The sequence below is a fragment of the Brachypodium distachyon genome, chromosome 3 (genome assembly GCF_000005505.3).
Source record: "Brachypodium distachyon strain Bd21 chromosome 3, Brachypodium_distachyon_v3.0, whole genome shotgun sequence".
In the NCBI taxonomy this organism is placed as follows: Eukaryota; Viridiplantae; Streptophyta; class Magnoliopsida; order Poales; family Poaceae; genus Brachypodium; species Brachypodium distachyon.
Window position 1 is genome coordinate 1,018,128 of NC_016133.3, and position 19,967 is coordinate 1,038,094.

The 19,967-nt window shown below is 43.4% G+C and overlaps 5 protein-coding genes across 13 annotated transcripts; 2 read left to right on the forward strand and 3 right to left on the reverse strand.

Moving 5' to 3' along the window:
* The first annotated feature begins 233 nt into the window (after nt 1–233).
* Nucleotides 234–5,562, forward strand: LOC100828306 (glutamate receptor 3.1). 3 transcript variants are annotated; one of them, XM_003573304.4, is made up of 7 exons: nt 234–415; nt 1,492–1,830; nt 1,912–3,260; nt 3,348–3,625; nt 4,100–4,131; nt 4,229–4,635; nt 4,886–5,562. In XM_003573304.4, the coding sequence occupies exons 2-7, from the start codon at nt 1,566–1,568 to the stop codon at nt 5,330–5,332; spliced, it is 2,778 nt and encodes a 925-aa protein (XP_003573352.1). In that variant the 5' UTR covers nt 234–415; nt 1,492–1,565; the 3' UTR covers nt 5,333–5,562. The 3 variants fall into 3 exon arrangements, with proteins under 3 accessions (XP_003573352.1, XP_014757143.1, XP_010233709.1); XM_014901657.2 differs by lacking the exon at nt 234–415 and adding an exon at nt 440–731; XM_010235407.3 differs by lacking the exon at nt 234–415 and having other exon boundaries at nt 1,669–1,830; nt 1,920–3,260.
* A 677-nt stretch (nt 5,563–6,239) lies between these two features.
* Nucleotides 6,240–7,828, forward strand: LOC100831262 (peptidyl-prolyl cis-trans isomerase FKBP18, chloroplastic). The gene is made up of 6 exons (XM_003573313.4): nt 6,240–6,589; nt 6,827–6,897; nt 7,009–7,095; nt 7,190–7,339; nt 7,453–7,512; nt 7,588–7,828. Exons 1-6 carry the CDS (start codon nt 6,337–6,339, stop codon nt 7,648–7,650), a joined length of 684 nt encoding a protein of 227 aa, XP_003573361.1. The 5' UTR covers nt 6,240–6,336; the 3' UTR covers nt 7,651–7,828.
* Nucleotides 7,829–7,837: 9 nt separating this feature from the next.
* LOC100829721 (UTP--glucose-1-phosphate uridylyltransferase) lies at nt 7,838–12,097 on the reverse strand. The gene is made up of 21 exons (XM_003573308.3): nt 11,919–12,097; nt 11,710–11,757; nt 11,470–11,561; nt 11,258–11,348; nt 11,082–11,142; nt 10,898–10,975; nt 10,752–10,802; nt 10,571–10,644; nt 10,398–10,470; nt 10,266–10,323; nt 10,122–10,168; nt 9,984–10,049; nt 9,761–9,793; nt 9,517–9,569; nt 9,362–9,437; nt 9,188–9,244; nt 9,018–9,101; nt 8,847–8,945; nt 8,646–8,750; nt 8,357–8,428; nt 7,838–8,062 (listed from the first exon to the last, which is right to left on the reverse strand). The coding sequence occupies exons 1-21, from the start codon at nt 11,975–11,977 to the stop codon at nt 8,036–8,038; spliced, it is 1,404 nt and encodes a 467-aa protein (XP_003573356.1). The 5' UTR covers nt 11,978–12,097; the 3' UTR covers nt 7,838–8,035.
* A 276-nt stretch (nt 12,098–12,373) lies between these two features.
* On the reverse strand, nt 12,374–15,795 carry LOC100834025 (autophagy protein 5). Of its 3 annotated transcripts, none has more exons than XM_003573322.4 (8): nt 15,503–15,780; nt 14,830–14,954; nt 14,640–14,706; nt 14,069–14,158; nt 13,903–13,990; nt 13,629–13,766; nt 13,319–13,450; nt 12,374–12,926 (listed from the first exon to the last, which is right to left on the reverse strand). In XM_003573322.4, exons 1-8 carry the CDS (start codon nt 15,635–15,637, stop codon nt 12,610–12,612), a joined length of 1,092 nt encoding a protein of 363 aa, XP_003573370.1. In that variant the 5' UTR covers nt 15,638–15,780; the 3' UTR covers nt 12,374–12,609. The 3 variants fall into 3 exon arrangements, 2 of the variants coding, with proteins under 2 accessions (XP_003573370.1, XP_024317010.1); XR_731123.3 differs by having other exon boundaries at nt 12,784–12,926; nt 13,319–13,446; nt 15,503–15,791; XM_024461242.1 differs by lacking the exon at nt 12,374–12,926 and having other exon boundaries at nt 12,936–13,446; nt 15,503–15,795.
* LOC100836361 (protein trichome birefringence-like 12) lies at nt 14,845–19,336 on the reverse strand. Of its 5 annotated transcripts, none has more exons than XR_002964891.1 (4): nt 18,661–19,336; nt 17,379–17,516; nt 16,287–17,078; nt 14,845–14,954 (listed from the first exon to the last, which is right to left on the reverse strand). XR_002964891.1 is itself a non-coding variant. In XM_003573330.4 (4 exons), exons 1-4 carry the CDS (start codon nt 19,176–19,178, stop codon nt 16,453–16,455), a joined length of 1,194 nt encoding a protein of 397 aa, XP_003573378.1. In that variant the 5' UTR covers nt 19,179–19,322; the 3' UTR covers nt 16,042–16,452. The 5 variants fall into 5 exon arrangements, 2 of the variants coding, with proteins under 2 accessions (XP_003573378.1, XP_024317009.1); XR_002964890.1 differs by lacking the exon at nt 14,845–14,954 and adding an exon at nt 15,808–15,941; XR_002964892.1 differs by lacking the exon at nt 14,845–14,954 and adding an exon at nt 15,808–15,955.
* Nucleotides 19,337–19,967: the final 631 nt, after the last annotated feature.

A 19,967-nucleotide genomic window follows, 5' to 3' on the forward strand; every position in this document is an offset into this window, starting at 1 on the left:
AGTTATCAGAAAAACTGCCGATAATTTTCATTTTTTTTCTTCTGAAAGCACTGGCCAGCGAATACAGGCCTACGGCTGACGTGGCAGGCCCATACACGTGCCCATCTCCATCCAATCCCAGAGAGAAGAAGCACTCGTGGCTTCCCATTGGATGGCTGGGTCCCACCTGCCAGGTCTTCCTCTCTCTCTCTCTCTCCCTACATTAATATACTCATAGCCTCCACCTAAAAAATGGAGCTGAAAACGAGCTTAACAGAACCAGCAGCAGCTCTCATGGGGTCCGTCCTGTCTTCTTGCTCCTGAGTCCTACCCCCTGACCCGAGGAGTCAATATCCGTCGGCAGCAGTAGCCTGGGGAGGGAGGCAAGATTGAAGATTTCCTCTTTTGTTGCGCCGGCGGGGCCAAATCCCAATTCGTAAGTCGAAATCTCCCCTTCTTCTGAATTCTGATTGCTCCCGCTTCAGAGCAGTTCGTCCTTCTTGCTCTCGAATCCCCCCCACCTTCTTCTTGTGTTCCCTCCTACCAATGCGCGACATTCCTTGGGTTTTGAGAAAGAGTTCGTGAGGAAGCTGCGTTCTTGGATTAGTTCCCCCCCTCTCTCCTGCGATTGAATCCCCGCCCCCGGTAATGGCGGCACGGCCATGGCTTGTGTCTTTTACCGCCGGGTTGTTGAGGTGTTCGATTGATTGCCCACAAGGCGGTTCGGGCTCGGGATTCCGGGGTTGTCTCGGGTGAGTTCTTGCGTGGTTTCAGTCCGTTCTGTCGCTGGTTGCTGGGAATGAACACGAAATTTTGTGTTCAGGTTGGCTTGGTTGCTTGCCATTTCGGGCATTCTTTCCTTCTTTGCAGGAAGCGCGCTTAAGCATAGTATCGTGATATAAATCTGTTTTGTTTGTTTGTTCTTTCTCCTGTCTGATTGACATAATGGATGAAAGGAATCGAATAAATGCCTTTGCATAATCCAAAGTTTGGCCCTGCAAGCTTTTGTTTTTCTGTATGTCCAAAAGTGTGTTGGACACTGGAATTCTGTGGACAAAATTAAGATGGCCACGCCTCATGCTTGGCTTTTTTATTCAAGGGCTACATTGCTTCCTGGTTTTCCTTGGATGAGGCCACATGTATGAGCAAAAATGAGGGGTTCTTGCCTGACCAACTTAGGATATATGTCTTCTTCCTAGGAGTAGTATTACTGGATAGCTCAAATCAAAATATTGTGTTGCTTACTAGAAATGAGTGTTTGCCACTCTTATTGTATTTGTCCAACCTCTCGCTCTGGTCTGTCAAGTCACTTTTATTCGTGATATTCAATCCACACACTGATCTTATTACTACAATTGTTTCCTTCAAATTGGCATTATTGTTGTTTCCCTTTCAAGTCCTGAACTGAAGCTTGAAATGTTGATACGCTTATATATTATCTATGCAATTTATGAATAAAAGTGCAGAACTGTCACAATAACAATTAACAACTGCTCCATGTTTTTTCGGCAGGGTTTTTTCAACGCATCAGTAACTTGCTAACATGTTGATAAGCCTGCAGTAGCCTTTGCACTATTTGAGGCACAATGGAGATAGCTTTTCTCATGCTGTTTGTTCTCTCCCTGCTCCTCTTTCCTAATGGCATCTGCAAGAGCTTAGCTGCAAGGCCTCCTGTTGTGAATATTGGGTCGATTCTTCAATTTAACTCCACCATTGGAGGTGTTTCGGCGGTTGCGATCCATGCAGCCTTGGAGGATATCAATGCTGATCCAACAGTTCTAAACGGAACAACACTGCAAGTTATGTTGAAGGATACAAATTGCTACGATGGTTTCCTTGGCATGGTTCAAGGTAGACTAGACTGACCTACTTTCATTCATTTTGCATTGTGTTCTGGAGTTGTGATGATAATAACCATATCCCTTGTATCAGCTTTGCAGTTCATGGAGACTGATGTTATTGCAATCATTGGCCCCCAGTGTTCCACAATTGCCCATATTATTTCATATGTAGCGAATGAGCTCCAGGTTCCTTTGATGTCCTTTGCATCTGATGCAACTCTTTCATCGATACAGTTCCCGTTCTTTGTTAGGACTGCTCCCAGTGATCTCTATCAAATGGCAGCTGTGGCAGCAATTGTTGACTACAACCAGTGGAAGTTAGTGACTGCTATCTATGTTGATGATGATTATGGTCGAAATGGCATTGCTGCTTTGGATGATGCACTTGCCGCACGGCGCTGTAAAATCTCCTACAAGGTTGGGTTTCCTGTCACTGCTAAAAAGAGTGAGCTCATAAATTTGTTGGTTCAAGTAAGCTATATGGAATCTCGTATTATCATCCTCCATACTGGTGCTGGACCTGGACTCAAGCTTTTCTCTATGGCAAACCGACTGGGCATGATGGCCAACGGCTATGTATGGATTGCAACTGACTGGCTTTCTGCGTATCTTGATGCTAATTCATCGGTTGCTGCTGAGACTATAAATGGCATGCAAGGTGTTCTTACTTTACGGCCACACATCCCCAACTCAAAGATGAAGAGTAATTTGATCTCCAAGTGGAGCAGGCAAAGTCAGAAGTATAACAACAGTGATCTTCGCATAAGTGCTTATGGTTTTTATGTTTATGATAGTGTATGGGCAGTAGCCCATGCTCTGGATGCCTTCTTCAATGATGGCGGGAGGATCTCCTTTTCAAATGACTCAAGGTTGCGTGATACAACTGGGGGAACTCTTCACCTCGAAGCAATGAGTACATTTGACATGGGGAATGAATTAAAGGACAAGATTAGAAAGGTAAACTTCAGTGGGGTGTCTGGGCAAGTGCATTTTGATAATACGGGTAACCTCATCCATCCTGCCTATGACATCATAAACGTCATTGGAAATGGCATGCGGACAATTGGTTTCTGGTCAAATTATTCTGGCTTGTTGTCAACTGTCACTCCAGAGTCTCTATATTCAAAGCCTCCTAATACTTCTCTGGCCAATCAGCATCTTTATGATGTTATTTGGCCTGGGGAGACTGCACAGAGGCCTCGAGGCTGGGTTTTCCCTTCTAATGCCAAGGAGTTGAAAATTGGTGTTCCCAACAGATTTAGCTTCAAAGAGTTTGTCACGAAAGACGATGTTACCGGTTCAATGAAGGGTTATTGCATCGATGTCTTTACTCAGGCATTGGCTTTGCTTCCTTATCCTGTTACCTACAAGTTTGTACCTTTTGGGAGTGGTACTGAAAATCCCCATTTTGACAAAATCATACAGCTGATTGAATCAAATGTAAGTATGGAATTGTTTGTGGTTTTCTTTTCTTATCTTCTACAAATTCTATCATACGATACTGACCAGGGTTATCTTATCCTGCAGGAGTTTGATGGAGCTATAGGTGACATCGCAATTACAATGAACAGGACTAAATTAGCTGATTTCACCCAGCCATTCATTGAAACAGGCTTGGTTATCTTGTCTCCTGTTAAAAAGCATATAACAACGTCCTGGGCATTTTTGCAGCCATTTACTTTGGAGATGTGGTGTGTCACAGGGTTGTTCTTTCTTATTGTGGGTGTGGTTGTTTGGGTTCTTGAACATAGAATCAATGACGAGTTCCGTGGCTCACCACGACAACAAATGATAACTATTTTCTGGTAAGGCGCTTCCTTGCATCTTTTTTATCAGCTGCCTGTATAAGTTCAGTTTTCCTACAAATGTTGAGGTTTCTACAAGTCTTGTTCAATATATTGCACACAATGCCAATTAATGATCCCAAAAGAAGCATCTAGTGATTATCAATGAACTCAAATCTCATGGTTGTATATTGGTTGGAGACGTATAGAGGATATGCAGTCACATATTCGTATGATATTATATTTCTCAAATACACATAAAAATGTGTCGTAGTATTGTATAAGGAACACGTCAAATGGATGCAGTTATACCACCCGCCATAGAAAAACCGAAAGGAAAAGACTAACAACATGACAAGCTAAGAACCTAAAAGAAGGATCTTTTTTCTCTTTTGTTTTCATATACTTCTCTGCGTGTATTGCCAAATGTTTTGATGATGAAATGATTCTTTGGTCTCAAATATGTGATTATAGTCTCAATTTGATTGTCTGCAGGTTCAGCTTTTCGACTTTATTCTTTGCACACAGTAAGTAAACCAACCTATATCCTGTGTATTTTTTGGTACTACTAGCATTTTTGTTCTGACACATGGCTTTCATGATTTCATCTGTATCTGCTTCCAGGAGAAAATACCATGAGCACCTTAGGGCGTGGTGTCTTGATCATATGGCTATTTGTTGTTTTGATCATTCAATCGAGCTATACTGCGAGTCTTACTTCCATCCTGACCGTGCAACAACTTGATACTTCTATAAGAGGAATTGATGACCTGAAAAATAGCGACGATCCTATTGGTTTCCAAGTTGGCTCTTTTGCACAAGACTATATGGCCCTGGAACTTAACATCTCACGGTCAAGGCTAAGAGCTCTCGGTTCTCCACAAGAATACGCTGAAGCTCTCAAGCTAGGCCCTAAGAAAGGAGGTGTTATGGCCATTGTCGATGAGCGCCCCTATGTTGAACTGTTCTTATCAAGTAACTGCAAGATTGGTGTAGCTGGATCAGATTTCACCAGTAGAGGATGGGGCTTTGTAAGTACATTAAACTCAAGTTCTTTAACATAGGTTACAAATAGAAGAAAAAATATTTGGATTGGTAATCTTGAAAATAATGGTTCCTTCGAGGAATATCTATTGCGATTTTACACTTGTAAAATTTCAAGAGTCCTGTCTACTATGTACATAGTTGATGAACACTCTCAAATTATGCAGATTTTCTTCAACTTATTAGTACTTTATGTCGTTAATCAGACATAGCATCTTATAAACTTCATTGCATCAGGCATTCCCAAGGGACTCCCCGTTGCAAGTAGACCTGTCCACCGCAATCCTGACACTGTCGGAGAATGGGGAACTGCAGAGGATCCATGACAAGTGGCTCAAGACAGGCGAGTGTGCAGCTGACAGCAGCGAGTTTATCGACTCAAACCAGCTTCGCCTCGAGAGCTTCTGTGGCCTGTTCCTCATCTGCGGTGTGGCTTGTATCCTTTCGTTGACCATCTACTTCGCTATTATGCTGCGCAAATACTTGAGACACGAACCGAAGAAGAGCCTCAGGAGATTCATCTCCTTCGTCGATGACAAGGAGCCGCCAAAGAACAGGAAGCGATCCTTGAGCCTGCCTGGAACCTCGACGCCGATGACCCCGATGAGCAGCCTTACTGCCGTCGACATAGAAAGGCCCGCAAGGCCAGTCAGGAACGGCAGCATCGCTGATATAGAGAGCTAGTAGTTCATATGTACAAAGCTAATATATATGTACTGTATGTTTTTTCGACTGGAGATACGCCATGTTTTGGGTCAGTGCACCCGATCTAATCAAAAGAGAAAAATAGATTCGGAGGCTGTGTAGGGTAACTACTTCTGTAGGTTTCTGGCAACTGGAAAATTGTATAGAAGCTATTCTTGTCCTTGAATGGTACTACAGTGAAATGGAAGGGAAATGTGTTTGCTTGAGTACCCTTCTCGGAGTCTCTTACAATGGTTGTTCTTGTTCTGAATGGATCTGAGCAGGCAAGTCTTCCATTTTATGTTTCTTTTTATTGGGTAATTGGGTCCAAACTAAATGAAATTGCAGAGGTTTGAATTTCTGCATCCGAAGAAGAAACTTGTCGTGTTAAATTAAAAACCACTTAAAAGTTACACTGGATTACAATGATAGACACAGCAAGGAAAAACAAATCCCTCATCCACAAATAAGCCATGTATACTAATCCGTGGCAATTAAAATATTGAAAGGAGGGAGTACTAGTTTATATCTGAACATTGGCATTTTAATTAGAAAAAGTTTATATCTGAACACTGGATTACAAGAAAAGTAATATTATTACTTCCTCCGACCAAGAAAAGATGTCTCAAAATTCAGACGTATCTAGACATGACTTAATGTATAGATGCATTCAAATTTAGTCAAAGTTGAGACATGTTGTGTTGGACGGAGGAGTACCAATAATCACACTTTTGTACTTTTTTTTTGTGTGAACACTGAGAAAACAGACTAAACACCAATCATAATAACACCAGCAACAACAAAAATTTGTTCGAGAAATAATAAATAAATATGCATATCATATATAGAAAAAGAGAAGGAAATGGAATATTCTGATATTCTAGTACTCCAGTAGGTATATATCCTTGTGGATATGATTGATAGTGTAGTGGCGGCAGTTTGAGCGTGCGCCATTTTCAACCCATCCCCTTCCTTCCTCCCTTCCTCCGCCGTCCATCCATCCCATGGCTTCCTCTTCCTCTGCCCTGCCTTCTAGAACCTTCCACTCCCGCCGCAGCTCCGCTCCTCCCGTTCCGCCTCCGATTCCACCTCCTTCGAGGGAGATCCCGTGCTGCGTCTCCCGGCGGAGCGCGGCCGCGCGGCTCCTCCTCTCCGCCGCCGCCGGCTTCCTCACCGCCGTCTCGCCGCCGCCGCCGGCAGCGCTCGCCGCCAGGAGAGGACGCCGGACCGTCCCGCCGGAGGACTACTCCTCCACACGTACGTACGGCGCCGCCGCCGGTTTCTCTGGTTTCACTACGTTTCTGCTCTTAGTTTTGCTCAAGATTAACATTTCAGATTTTCTGCTTACGGTATTCAGAACCGCAAATGCAGTTTACAATCAAAATTATGTATAGAGTTTTATGAGTCATGAGTCTTCACTATATTGGTTAAATCGAACCCAATTTTCGCGGTATCCGAGTAATCTCATCTGAGAAGTATTGGTATTGGGAGCAGCTGATGGCCTCAAGTACTATGATCTTGTCGAAGGGAAGGGCCGAGCTGCTGAGAAGGGCTCAACAGTGCAGGTAACTGAACAGCTCCCAGTTCCATCTACCTACACACTGACCTTCATGGTGTAGGTTCAAACTAACTACTCCTGGTCTTGTGGTTATTGCTTCCCTTTCCTTCTTCTGAAGGTTCATTTCGACTGCATATACCGCAGCATCACAGTGGTGTCGAGCCGTGAGGCTAAGCTCCTGGCGGGCAACCGGAGTATCGCACAGGTTATGTGGCAAACTAACTACTCCTGTTCTTAGTGCTAGTACTGCTGATTTGGGGCAATAAGTGCTAAGATGTCTGTCTGCCTTCCTCTAGTAGCCTTATGTGTTCACTGTCGGATCGTTGCCTGGCAAAGAGCGGAAGCGGGATTTCGCAGACAATGCCAACGGGTTGTACTCCGCGCAGGCTTCACCCAAGCCTCCACCGGCGATGTACATGATAACTGAGGGGATGAAAGTAGGCGGGAAGGTATGGAGAATGATAAATAGTGCAAGTGAATCAAGATAATGTGGTATTTCTGTCTTCAGTTGTAGTACGGTTGACCTGATCTTCTGTTTTCTGCTTGTATGTTGGTTATGCAGAGGAGGGTAATTGTCCCACCAGAGCTCGGTTATGGCAAAAAGGGGATGAGCGAGATACCAGTAAAATTTCACCTTCTTGTAGTTTGATTAAGTAGTGCATTCAGTTATTGACGCGGTTTCCATTGTTCTTTGCAGCCTGATACTAGTTTTGAACTGGATATAGAGCTTTTGGAAGTGATCCCTCCTAAAGAAAATTGACCAATTTTGTCTTCACTGGATGGGAAAAATCGATGAGGTACTTGTGAAGTTTCACAAAATTTAGAGGAATGTATTTATTTTATACATGTTTCGTTCTTATTAACCAGAGATGTAATTGAGAATATTTTGCCCGGGTATCTATAAATACACCGAGACACAAAGCTTTTTTCCCTTTTTATAAGAGATATTTTGCCTGGAAAGGACTTTTTTGCAACAATAAAAGTCTAGACCACAAGCAACACTTAAGTGGGCAAACTCTTTACCCACAATGTTGAAGCAAAATTGTATCAAAAATATTCACCACAATGTCATGGTGCCTGTATGATTCTATAGAAAATGGTAATATTGATCTGTGACGGTGAAGGCAGCACGATCTGGTGCTCATTCAAAGGTCCTCAACGCCATTGATATCCTGAAAAATAGAATAGATATTCTCTTGTCAAAAACATTGCTGGTGCTATCAACTCATTTTTGAATTGAGAATTTGAGATAAACAACAATTTCAAATAAAGTGTTGATTGCCGTTCAGAAATGAAATGCTAAAATATAGTTAATTCGGTAGAAATTTCTAATTAGCATGATGACATTAATATTGCCATCATGCTCTCACAAATTATTGCAAAGGTCAAAAGTGCTGATAAAGAATAGACAGACTAGAATGATCTGTATTTGCTTAAAATAAAAATTGTATCTTGGGAAAAGTTACTTTGTTCTCGAGCACTGCTCCATCTGGGATTTCCAGCTTGACACCAGGTTTTGCTGTGATGGTCACCTTGCCCTATAAAAAATAAAGAAAATAAGCATCATTACTCCAAGTTTCAAGTGCTATGGGATACGTATGTTCAGAAATGGTCATAACTCAGAATAACAATGATGTGAGAAGTAAAGCTGCACATTGTCCAATGTACATATAGAGCTTTATGCAAGCATTATAATTAGCACGTTATGAATCGTCTGAAAGATTGTAATACTTTTCACATAGTTGTCAGAGATACCTTCAGCACAATGCCAGAACCAAACCAAACATCACCAGAAACCTTCAAGCTATCGAGCTCAACAATGCTAGGAATTGACTTGAAGCGACCAAGGAAACTCCCAACCTGCCATATGAAAAAATAAAAAATAAGACCAGCTTATTTGCATTTCGAGATCGAAAACTGTTCTTTTCTCTCAAGGAATTAATGCTGGAGCCTGACCTTCTTGAACTCAGGGCCCAGCTCAATTGAGGGATTTGATGGATTTGTTCTAGCTGAATTGCGTGTAACAAAGCCATCAACCAAGGTATACAGATCAGACTACAAGGCAAAAATAACTAGTTAGAAATAGGAGTGTCAACCTAAATAATTTCTTCAGTATATCATACAAACCTGTACTAGCTGCAAATCTGAGGTTGCCTTCACTGGTAGGAACCGTGACCTCGGAACATTCATACCAATTGCATGGTCAAAGAACTGGTCAAACAAAATATGATTTGCCATCTTTATATGTAGGATAAAGGTACGATGTTGGATTTAATTTTATAGTATTTTGTTAGTACCCTGATTGCCGCACCAGCTGCTGTTTCCAACTGAAGAACTTTCACGCCATCAACTTCCTGAAATGATTTTATTGTCCATCACAATCTATGTTAACTTTTCACAAATCCTATGTAAAACTAACATAGCTCATGAAGCAACCCTTACGGAAAGAATTCTCGAAAATACATTGTTACCTTAGGGTTTGGAATGATCTCCATCTTGAGTGCATCAGCCTCAACAAGGCGTTTGATAGCCTTCAAGTTCACCCATCTATGAAAACCGGTAGTAATGTTATATAACATTGAAATGATATTTTTTAAAGTGAAATGAAAACTATGAATTCACTTACAGATTGTTGGTGTTGAAGATCTTGAATTTCTCAATTGATTTGAACTCATCAACCTATGTTTCAGAAAATTATGGAAGCAATCTCAGAATATCTAAAGTAACTTTTCCCAATTTTTCTCTAATAACTTGTTATATCAATGCATGTATTCCTCCGATCCTAAATTCTTGTCGTTGTTTTAGTTCAAATTTGTAGTAAAACAATGACAAGAATTTAGGATCGGAGGGAGTACTAGATTATGACTTACATGTGCATCTGGAACTTGTGCAATCTCCAGAAGCTGGAAAAACAGAAGAGGAAAGTGTTGACATTAAAGCATTAACCAGATGTTGAAGGAAGGCTAGCAAAAACGGCTAAAGTCCCAAAATACATAATTTACCACTATTATCCACCAAATTATTTTGCAAACTGCACTAACTTAGGATGGGTAACAACACTTTTGCTTTTATAGTAAAAGAAATAACTATAACCTGAACCCTTCCTTCATATGATATGAGCGTGCCACCTTTCACATCGGCCAAAGTTTTTGGGGTAACCTGAAGAAACGCTGTTAAACTTTACGAACCAACCAAGTGTAATCCTTCATCAGATATTATGGAATTACATACCTCCATGCAATATTCATTCTGCTTGTGGATCAAATGGTTCAATATCTCTATTCAATAGTTAAGTAAATAAACAGGGTATCTCCTTTTCGTTGCTAGAAATTCTGTCAAAGTAAAAAAGTGAATACTGTATCTACATTAGGATACTCATGTCTACTATAGCGCCCAAGTTATCTGAATTTGCGATGAACACATACTCTTTCCCCTGCAATAGTGTAAAACAAGAACGTTACATGCATGGAAACTTGGAATAAAATCTTTCCCCAGATGATTGCAAACCTGTGAGAGTAATAAATCGAGCTTGCCACTGTTCATGAGGGATGGGAAGATATCACCATGGCCAGGAGGATACCTACATATGTATTTCATGATTCATCCGAAGGTAGTTAATAATTAGTCTGTGTTTGTTGTTAAGAAATGAATTTCTGATCTGGCAATGTGTGAACATTTACCAGCCATCCTTGTCAGTCTTCCCCTTGGAAGGCCATGGCAAGAACTCATCCGCTACCACACGAGGATACTGGCTCTGCATTGCAACAAATTGTTTAATGTCAGTAGGAATAATTTTCAATGTAGAGAAAGCAATGATCTAGAAAAGTCTGCCGCACCAGAGCAAAATCTGGCTTGACATACCTGGTTGAATGTATGGATTTCGATGCTCGAATTGCTGTATTTCTCGACAATCTGCGACGCAAATGTTCTAATTAGCATTTAGTAAAATCTTGCAATTAGGCTTCGGATCTCCAATGTCAAGAGAGATTTGGCTACTAATTGTATACCTTTAAGGTGTCATCATGGGTGTTGAAGGAGTTCATCAAAAGCAGGGGCACATTGCTTCCGTACTTCTTGTTGAGGGACTGTACAAGAAATAATATCATCAAATGCAATCTGGCTAGACAGAAGAGTATGGTCTGGATTCAAAAGGGGACAATGGAAGAATCATGCATGTTGTTCAGTCCCCACCTCAATCTGGATCACAATCAGGTCGAGGAACGTGAACCCATTTCGCACTTCGATGACTGATCTGCAGTGAGATCAATGAGCATGGCTTTGTCAATTTCGATTGCAGCAACATGTTGAGAAAGTCAAGAGAATTTTCTTCTGTCACTCTTTTTTCCTTTTGAAATGTGGGAACTTACTTTGGTCCTGTGCATCCCATGGTGGTCCCCAGGCCACCGTTGAGCTTCAGCACAGCGAGCTTGTTGAGCAGCGCCTTGGTGGCCTCCAAGTCTGCATTTCCAAAGAAACCAAATCAAAATTCAGGACCATGCCACTCAAACAATTAGACGATGACGAGGACGAAGAAGAAGAAGAAGAAGAAGACGGCCGTCTCGCCGGCAATGCAATGCACCTTCGGGCGGGGACTCGAGGGTGTCATAGGGCACCACCACCTCGTCGGTCGGCGTGTGGATCTTGGCCCACTCGATGTGCTCCTCGTCGCCGCTAAAATCAAACCAACACGATCGGACCAGATCAGATCACATCATCGTTGAAGCAACAAGAAGAGGAGGAGAATCCAGCACTCTAATTTCCCGTCGATTCGGCGCAGAAACGATGGGATCTCGGATGATTTGGATCGATCGGTGATTACCTGAGGTAGCGGGAGACGAGGCTGATGAACCCGGACTTCTCCTTGTCACTGCACATACACACACACGCCAAGAAATCATCATACAGACAAAACAGGCATCAATCAATCTATCTCCAGAAGAAAGACGGAGATCACAGCAATGGCGGCGGCGGCGGGATCTCGTCCCACCCGTCGGTGATCCGAAAACAGAGAGGGAAGGGGAGTGGGACCTGATCTGGCCGAGGCCGGCGACGGCCTCCCGCAGCTTGGGGAGCTTCTCGTCCGCCATTGATGCGAGTCGGGAGAGATCGAGAGGTGGGCGGAGGAGAGTTTGGGCGGGAGATGAAATGGGATGGGATCGGATCGGAGGAAGGAGACGGAGAAGAAGGTGGTGGTTTGTTTGGTTTATTTTATAAGGGAAAGAAATAGCAATGGCGGGTGGGCGCGCGAAACTAACGGCCACACCATTACCCGCCTTTTCCCTTTTTGTTGCTGATGGAGAAAAGTCTTTTTATTTTATCTTATTTGTTTATTTATTTTTGGGGCTTAATTTAAATAAATTACTAAACGTTTAGACATTTTGTGGTGAAACAAAATAATGGCCACCAGCTTCACCAGGCCATGAAATTTGTTTTAGTTGCTTCCTTTTTGCTGGCAATAATTTCATACAACCAAAATCCAGCACTGGCGATTGCACTTTCCATTCATCAACCAAAATGCTGAAACTGCATTGGCACACGTCTTAAATCGACTGATCATCATCAAACACACTGAAAACGGTCACTGATTTTACCATATGTACAAAAGGATTAATGTCGATGAAACTAACCAAAGAACACAAGACCAGAAGCCCATTTCCTGGTCTGGGACGGCGCACTCCTATGGTAATCTCTAACCTTTCATCTATTGCTATCCTGATCGTTAAATTCTTGGGCTGGCGACATATACACAGACATGGAGGTAGTGTTCAGGGTTCTTCAGGTTGTTGGCCACCCAAAGGAACGGTATGCTCATTTTGGGTTCGATGCCTTGCACCCTCACCAGCTTCACTTTGGCGTTCTTGGTCGCGCTGGACTCTCGCTGGCTCGACAGAGCTGGTCGACTGGTATCTGAATCGTCAGGTGCCGAGTCGGATGTCTCTGCAGGTTCAGATTCAGCAGTTGCAACTGCGGGCTTCGAGCTGAAGAACTCTGGTAGCAATGTTTCCAAGGCATCTTGCAGCGTGATGTAGATTCTACCTGCAAAACAGAAGGGGGGGGGGGGGGGGGGTGAACCATATATGTGAAGGAAATTCACTGTTAATAGTAGCAGGGTTTTTAGTTTTTACAGTAATGGACACGACCTATTCTAGTTTATCATACGTTGTATCGATTTTCCAATGGAAGAATGTGTATGCTTCCCAGTTCAGGGATAACCTTCAGACTGCAGTATAGTACAAAATATTTCATATTCATTGAAGAGCACTACTACTACATGTTTCGTGATCATGATTTCTAGAGGTAGAGAAACACCTTTAAAGCATGCCAACAAAAAGTATGCATATCAATCGTGTACAACAAGCAAAAGCATCACCAATTGAACGTAGTTGCATCCAAATGACAAAAACGTTCACGGCAGAGCTACCACATACCTTCCCGTTTCCGAATCTCGAACGGCCGATTTATATAGGATACACCTTCCCAGTCACTAACAGGAATCGCATCTTCTAAATACTCAAGGTCTTCTTGAACACTGCGGACATATAATCGAACAGGGACCCTGCCTGGCCAGTTATTAATTGAAATTAGCTATCAGACCAGATATTGGTTTCCTAATGTGACATAAATCCATTGGAAGTGTATATGATGAAGCGTCAGTTCAAACATTATATTAAAAAAATGGTTGGTACATAAATGTTCAACTAATAAGATAAGTACATAATTCGACGCAGAAGAGCGTACATGGTTTGCTAGATCCAGGAGATTCAGGCTCATCAGAACCTTGTTGACGCTCTGCTGAGGAAGTTCGCACTACACAATCCTCTTCAAATGGTCCAAGCTTAAGCCTGGTGGAGACATTCATATAACCATCCAAGTCACCTAGTAAGTTGTAAAAGTAATAGTTTGTAGTCAGGGCACCAAAGTTACGAGAGAGATTGAAGCCCAAATTTATGAACCATCATAATAGGGTCAGCAGGTATACTTCATATAGAAGTGTTGTTTCTGAAGAGTATACCTTTCATTACAGATTCCCACATAGCAACTTGATCAGCCTGGGACATATTCATCACATTCTTACTATTCCCAGTTATGATGAAGGCAGCCTGCACCAAGAGAAAAGATCATTACACTATTGTTTGAGATGGGAAGAAGCGATCGGGTAATCCGTTATCAAAACAAACCTCTTTCAGGGAATTATTGTAGCTCCACTTTACACTATCTTCACCTTCGCATGGTGACAAAACTTCTCCAGGATACCCCCTAAAATGAACCTACAATTTCATGCATAAGTTGTGTGGATAGAGCAAATAATTGGAACAAGTAACGCAGAAAACAACATAGGAGCAGAATAGCAGATACAAACAACTTTTGAACAAATAAATAAATAATGTAAAGCACTATAAACCGGTTTCTACTCTAGTAAGGCTCCCTATGTATACTGATGCATGGCTGATTGCAATCAAGCTAGGACTAAAAAGTGATGGCGTGCATATAATTGGCTCTAGACTTGGCTTAATTGCTAACTTGAGTAACTTCGAAGTGTTCATAGCAAATTTCAAATAATGTTTACAGCAAACTGAAGTATTAACACACAATGTCCATGGTTCATGCAAAGTTCTCTACTAATCCGCACTCATAGTACAGCATAAATGAACCTTAAATACCAAAGGAACATCTTACAAGAATAAGAAAACAAAGAAATTAATAAAAGAAAAACTGTAAACAAAAATACAAGAGAACTTATAGCCTTACTGTTAGATTCCATGGCCTTTCGGGATCTGCACAGAGAAGGTCGAAAAGAACTCCAATGGGTATATACCTAACAATTCCAAGATAAAAAGAGCAGTCAGCAATTAAAAGTGACAGCAATAACATGGATTTCAAGATTTACTAAGGCAATTGACAGCCATCATTAATATTGGCAGGAGATAGCATATGTTACCATTTCAGAGGCAGCCCTTTATATTCAAACCAGACAGTATCTATGCCTGGTGGGAGTGTGCTGCTGAAATGAGCCCTTATCCTAGATACCAACAGTGGTAAATACCCAAGTCTTGGCCCCAAAATCTGTTGTAGACAAAACAAAGCTCCGTAAATGAAACCAACTCAACGTAGCAGCAAAAAAGCCCCAATGGCCAATTGTACTCAGTCTCGCGAAAAAGTAAGACAAGCCATTCGACTGGATGGAAAATAGCAGTCAATGTAGCATAGATGTTGAGCACAGAGGTTGGAACTCTTTGCACATGATACATCCACAAAACAAGGTAAACAGTTATCTCAGCATATGATTATGACCTTGGGCCTCAGCTTAAACAGACGGCAATGCGAAAGTGAAGCATATGAATCTATTCGTGTTCGTAGTACAGTAGCAGAGATGAAATTTGGGGCAAGCAGATGAAAGCTCACGGCAGGCGAAAAGACCACTCTTCAAAGTCTTCAACAAGGGTCTCCCCTAATAAAACTCCTAGGACAGCAATCAATCTGATGATCCCCTACAAGCTACCAGCAACGATGATCCTAACAGCAGAGAACTCGTGGAAAATAAAGCGTCGAGATTTGGGGTTTCTGGACGAGGACCGAAGAGGCGGGGTCGGGAGCGAGGGTGGGTGGTTTACCAGTAAGGGTGGGGGCGGGGGGAGCGCGGTGACGTCGGCGTCGTGGAGGTGGACCTGCAGCGGCACCGCGCCTTCCCACAACCACCGCGCCGCCTCCTCCGACCACGCCTCCGCCTCCTCGTCGCGCGCCGCCATTGCCCTCTGCTTCCCGCCGGACTGGATGGAGGCCGATCCCGCGGGGAGTCGAGTTCGCTCGCCGCCGCCGATGCCTCTAGCAGCAGCCTGACGAATCTCTGCTTTCGCTTCCGCTGCTTTGTTTGCTTCTCAAGTTCTGCTGCTGCTGTTTGCAGAAGATTCCTTTTTTATTTTGGAGGCGTCTGCTTGCAGGGAGAGGAGTTGGAGCCGGATTTCCTTTTTCTTTTCTGGATTTCTGGAGGAGTCTTCTTCTTCACGCTACGGGAGCCAGATTCGATCTTCACCGTCCGATTTGCCTCGAGATCTGTAACGACCCATCTGGATGATTTTACTTTTAACAAAGATATATACATGTAGAACATAGAACCATATAGATATCCCACCAAATTCTCGTAATGTTCACAAATCACAAAGGGTTCCAAAACTATCAATTTCGAAACGGAGGTCGTATAAATCAAAATCCGTCACTGTACTGGTTTAAACATATGAACAGAGAACGAAGAATGCAAAGCTAGGCATTGCTTGGTACAAAAGCAATGCTTCTCAATCCAAAGCATGATATCACTGACTAGCTACCTACACCAAGAACATTGCTTCTCAAACCAAAGAATAGACTCATCTCATCTCTAATCTCCAGTAAGCAGCATACCTCCCTCCCTTGTCTAAGTTGTCTTCACCTTCAGATAATCAATTTCGATTCGATATACGCTGTTCCAAGCTTGGTTATGCCCGTCTTTCCCAAAAGAACATTTTACAGGGGGAAGTAACAGGCGATCGTAATCCAAACAACTTCCACGATGCACCCACACACGGCGTCAGCCTTTGCCCTGCTTGAAGTAGTGCGAGATCCGTGCAGCCAGGATGTCGACCCATGTGTCTGGTACGCCGGGCAGGCACCAGTGCATACAGTCCTGTCCCCAGACGGCCACCGCGTCCTTCTTCCCGAGCCAGATGGCTGGGTGGGCGTCGGCACGGAACTCGCTCATGTAGGTCAGGTTGAGCAGCTGGATATCCGTGCCGACGAGCGCTTCCTGGATCGCCGAGTTCACTAGCCTCGCTTCTTTGTTCACTCCCCCGAACCTGGGATCGAACCAGGAGTCGAGCTGCACAAAAGGTTTTAGAGGGGCCATGACTCGGGAATTTCGAAATACATGTCAGATCATAGAAAAGGTTGGCCTTCAGATGGCATACCTCGTGTTCCTCTAGGATCCTATCAGACACGCAAGTGCCGTTGTGATCCCATTCGCCTCCGTCGAAGTGCCTGGGTGACTGTGTGCGCCACAGCTTCAGCGTTTTACTTGGGACCTCCCTTTCAATGTAGGAGGCCATACTTTTGAGGACTACTTTCAGTCCATCGAAGATGCCAAGTGGAGGCTCAATTGGTTTTCCTCCTCGGTAGAAAACAAGGGGAGTCTCTTTTGGGAATTTATCTGGACCCCACCTGATAAGGAGAAATGCGTTCATGGCTCATGACCAAACTACAGAATTGACATTTGAAGACTGCAAGAAAAAGGCATTTTCTAGGTACGAATGACTCGGTTTCCAAGTGACCTCCAACATAGAGAATATGCAGTGTTAAGAGTCAGGATCAAAAGAAACTTGTGAACATCTCATTCCCCCTTGAATGGAATTAGAGAAATGAATGTTTCATCCTATGTTACTACTTACTAGTACATAAAAGGAAAGATACAATAGGAAAGCATGGAATAAATAAGTTCTAGCAAGATAACTAAGAACTTACCAATGTCCAGTGTTGAAAATGAGCACATCATAGAACTTGGTGACATTTACCCAATCATCAGCAGGAATGTCAACATCCACTCTGTAAGTTCCCTTTATTCCATCCTTCCGAAGTTCGGAATTCTCTACAGGCTGCCACCTTTGTATCATTAGCTATCACCATGTGAGCTTTATGATTTTATCATATGAACTATGAAGCGTATAAGAAAAATACAGTCCTGCTTGTGTGTAAAGCAAAAGTGTATGAAGTATTGCAGTTGAAATGTTAGATGCTACTCCCTCCGTTCCATAATTCTTGTCGAAATATTACATGTATCTAGACGCTTTATATGAATAGATACATCCATTTTTGGTCAAATTTGAGACAAGAATTATGGAACGGAGGGATTATTAGTTTAAGTTCAACAGGTATGGAATTTTGAATTATTGACACAGAAGTCCTCATTGTTGAAGTTTATGAATCATGAAATGAAACTGTCCATGCATCTCTAACATATGGATATAGGAAATTATGCATGTAACTGCAATAGAAGGAAATGCTAACATATACTCAGAAATCCTCAAAACTAACTTTATGTGGCAGACAATCAAATTCCTAGGATGTTTCATTACGGAGGTCTCAATTTCTGCATCAAAACCTATGGTTGACACAAATGAATTCTTACGCATAGCACAAGAATTCACTCTTCAGTAGACAACACTACACAATTGCACCCAGGAGCCACAACATGCAGCATCACAACACCATTTGCTACATAGTCACTTCTTTACTCCTAGTTTCCCGAAGAGAGCAGAACTACCACTAAGAGTTCACAACAGAATAACTCCTAAATTCCTAGCATCCCTGAATTCTCTTTCTGAACTCCCAGTACCGCACGGTCATGTTAACGACATCGCCCACCATAGTAACGGATCTGATTCATCAAACCCTCTCTCTTTCACACACATGTCTCGCGAACAGACCAAGCAAACTGAAATCCTTTTAAGCTATGGACCCATCACCCATGGTCGAGTGCGTCACATCAGTTTTATCTATGGAAGGTTCATCCACCCTACTAAAAAAAGGAAAATGTACTCTTCACTGTCCAGACACTAAATTTAAGTATGATGCATCTACACTAGAGTTAATGCTTTTTTTATTTGAAAGGTAGAGTTAATGCTAATCCCAGTAGTATCTCACAAATCTCCCCAAAGAGATCCCTCCCTCGTCTTGCAAATCTGCAAGAAAACACTTGGAAAGGAAAGCAAGCAGCGTGGAGCAGACGATCATGAGACAGACTCACGTGTACTTGGCGAGCAGCACGGCGCGGTGGTACGCGACGACGACGTCCTCTTCAGGGAAGTACCCGCCGCGCCACGCCCCGCGCCGCTTCCACCTCCGCGCGCCGCCGTCGGTCGCCCGGAGCGCGCACAGCAGCGCCACGACCAGGTTCTCCGCCAGCGAGTCCCCCACGAGCCCGATCCGCCGGCCCCTGGCCGCCGCCAGGAACGCGGCCGGGTCGAGCCTCGGCAAGGCGCCGCCGCAGCGGGCGGGGGACCAGGAGAGCGCGGCGACGGGGGCGCGCCCGTTGCGGAGGCAGTTCCAGGCGTTGCGGTGGAACGGGCAGGACGGGGAGTAGAGCGGCGGCGGGGGCGGGGTCGGGGTCCGGATCCATCGGCCCGCGGTGGCGTCCGATGGGTCCGCGCCGCAGGGGAGGGGGATGCGCGGCGGGGGCGGGGAAGAGGGGAAGAGAAGGACGAGCAGGAGGAGTGTTAGGGTTACGGGGAGGAGGAGCAGCAGCGGGAGGCGGAGGCGCCGCATTGCAGCAGGGGAGGAGGAGATCGCCGGCCGGCGGAGAGAGGGACGGGGATTCCAGGCTTCCAGCAGCGAGTTGTGCTGCAGCTGTGTATATTATATGCATTAAATTCAGAATTCGGTCCACGAAAATTCATTTAAGCTATGCATGGTCTTATCTCAGCATTAATAAATACTCTTAGAAGACACAGCTGAGTGGAGTAACTCTATTTAGAAATTTAATTGGTTCTCGATTGACATCCATTTATTACTGTTTAATGGTAATCTTCTCAGACCTGATCATCCTCAGGTTAAGTGTAGCTACTCCCTGCTTCCGTATATGTACAATGCACACACTACAAATCTGAGTTTCCAAATTATAAGACCACTTTCTAACATTTTTTTTCTCTCTTGAACTTTGCATCGCTCAATTGCAAGTTTCTCGGTTTTATAAGACCAACGAATTACTACTGATTCGAACTGCATTAATTGCAAGTCCGAGTTTCAAATCTATTGGCCAAAACGAAAATCAAGCGCCTTTTATGTGCTTCGCAGCGCAGCGTAATATCCACACGTCGCCTTGACTAAAAAGTTATGTTTAGAAAATGTTGTACTCCCTCCGTCCCAAAATAAGTCACGTGAATTTGTTCGATTGTTCTGGGACCGATGGAGTACTCAGTACCATTATTTGTTGTGTCATACCATATAATCCATATTTCTTGTGCCAAAATTGTAAAAAAAATAAAAAGCGATCCTGCTCGCAGGACCTGGGACTCCACAAGCCATGTGTGTGCGCCGTGTTCTAGGTGCCGAATA